General features: G+C 41.0%; 1 protein-coding gene across 1 annotated transcript in view; it reads left to right on the top strand.

The window, feature by feature from the left end:
* LOC119582192 (nestin-like) overlaps positions 1-989 on the top strand; it is a 2,262-nt gene extending 1,273 nt beyond the window's left edge. Inside the window, exon 2 of the mRNA XM_037930426.1 lies at positions 12-989. Within this exon, the coding sequence (XP_037786354.1) occupies positions 12-989 (978 nt within the window). The remainder of the gene's footprint in view (positions 1-11) is intronic.
* The last annotated feature ends 168 nt before the right edge of the window (positions 990-1,157 follow it).

Here is a 1,157-nt window from a genome sequence, read left to right as displayed (position 1 = left end):
TTTCTGAAAAGACTAAAGTCAACAAGGCAAAGGATAAAGTAGATGATGAGAGAATGCAAACCGAAGGTAAATTGTCCAAAGAGCAAGGTCCTCCTCAGCAGTCACAGAAAGCCCCAAGAATAGGAAAACCAAGCAAGAAGGAAAGTGAGGAGGTTGAACATGGTAAGGAAGGAAGGCAGGAAAGTGAAAGCAAGGGCAAACATAGAAAAACTAGCAGGAGGTCGAGGGATAGTACCGAAGAAACTCAAGATTTAAAGCCAGTGGAAGAAGAGAGTGAATTGCTTGGAAACCCTGAAGTGAAGTCATGCACATCCAAAAAATCTACTAGAACAGGGAAAACAGAGAAATCTGAGGAAGAAGTAGAAGAACTAGAAACAAAAATAAATGAAGAAAGTAGCACGAAACACAGAAAAGCAAGCAAAAAAACAAAGGAAAGGCGAGAAAGTGTTGATGACTTAAAACTGGCAGCTGATACAGATGCCTCTGCTTCACAAGAGGAAACACAAATCATGAAAAAGTCATCCAGATCTGGGAGATCAACAAAGAAAGACAAAGAAGAATTTGACCAAGACGTCCCAGTAAAAGAGACCAAACAGCGGAAAAGAAGCACAAGAAGTTCTTCAGATGATCAGCCAAGTGAAAAGGGGTCGTCCACTCCAAGGAGGAAAAGCAGAAGTGTGAAAGCTACAATTCCTGAAGAAAGAGAGGAAGACTTGGAAAGCATCCTATCACCCCAGGAAATGAATGAGAATGCCGAAGAATCGGAAAAGGCGAACAGCTCAGATGTAGAGGATGAGCAAGAAACAGACAGTGAAACCGTCCCACATCAAAGAACAAGGGCTGTGAGACGGCTCGTTTCTGAAGACCAGACTTATGAGGCACTTAGCCCACGAAAAAGGTCAAGAAAGAGCAAGCCTTCTGTTAGTGAGGAGGAGGAACCCCCACCTCGAAGATCGACTCGAACCACCAGAGCGTCGATTACAGAATAAGTCCACCTTGATTAGATTATGAAAAACATTAAGATAAGAAGAATTTCAGACTTACATTTACAGTGTGCAAGTAAGATCAAGTAGTGTATTTACCCTTGATAAAAAAGAAAAAAAAATAGTACAATAGTTGATTTTTTTAAAAAGGTAATTCACAGATAACATGCAAGG

The sequence above is a fragment of the Penaeus monodon genome, chromosome 15 (genome assembly GCF_015228065.2).
Source record: "Penaeus monodon isolate SGIC_2016 chromosome 15, NSTDA_Pmon_1, whole genome shotgun sequence".
NCBI classification, from domain to species: domain Eukaryota; kingdom Metazoa; phylum Arthropoda; class Malacostraca; order Decapoda; family Penaeidae; genus Penaeus; species Penaeus monodon.
The sequence above is the reverse complement of the archived record's forward strand: the minus strand, read 5'-3'. Positions and strand labels throughout refer to the sequence as shown.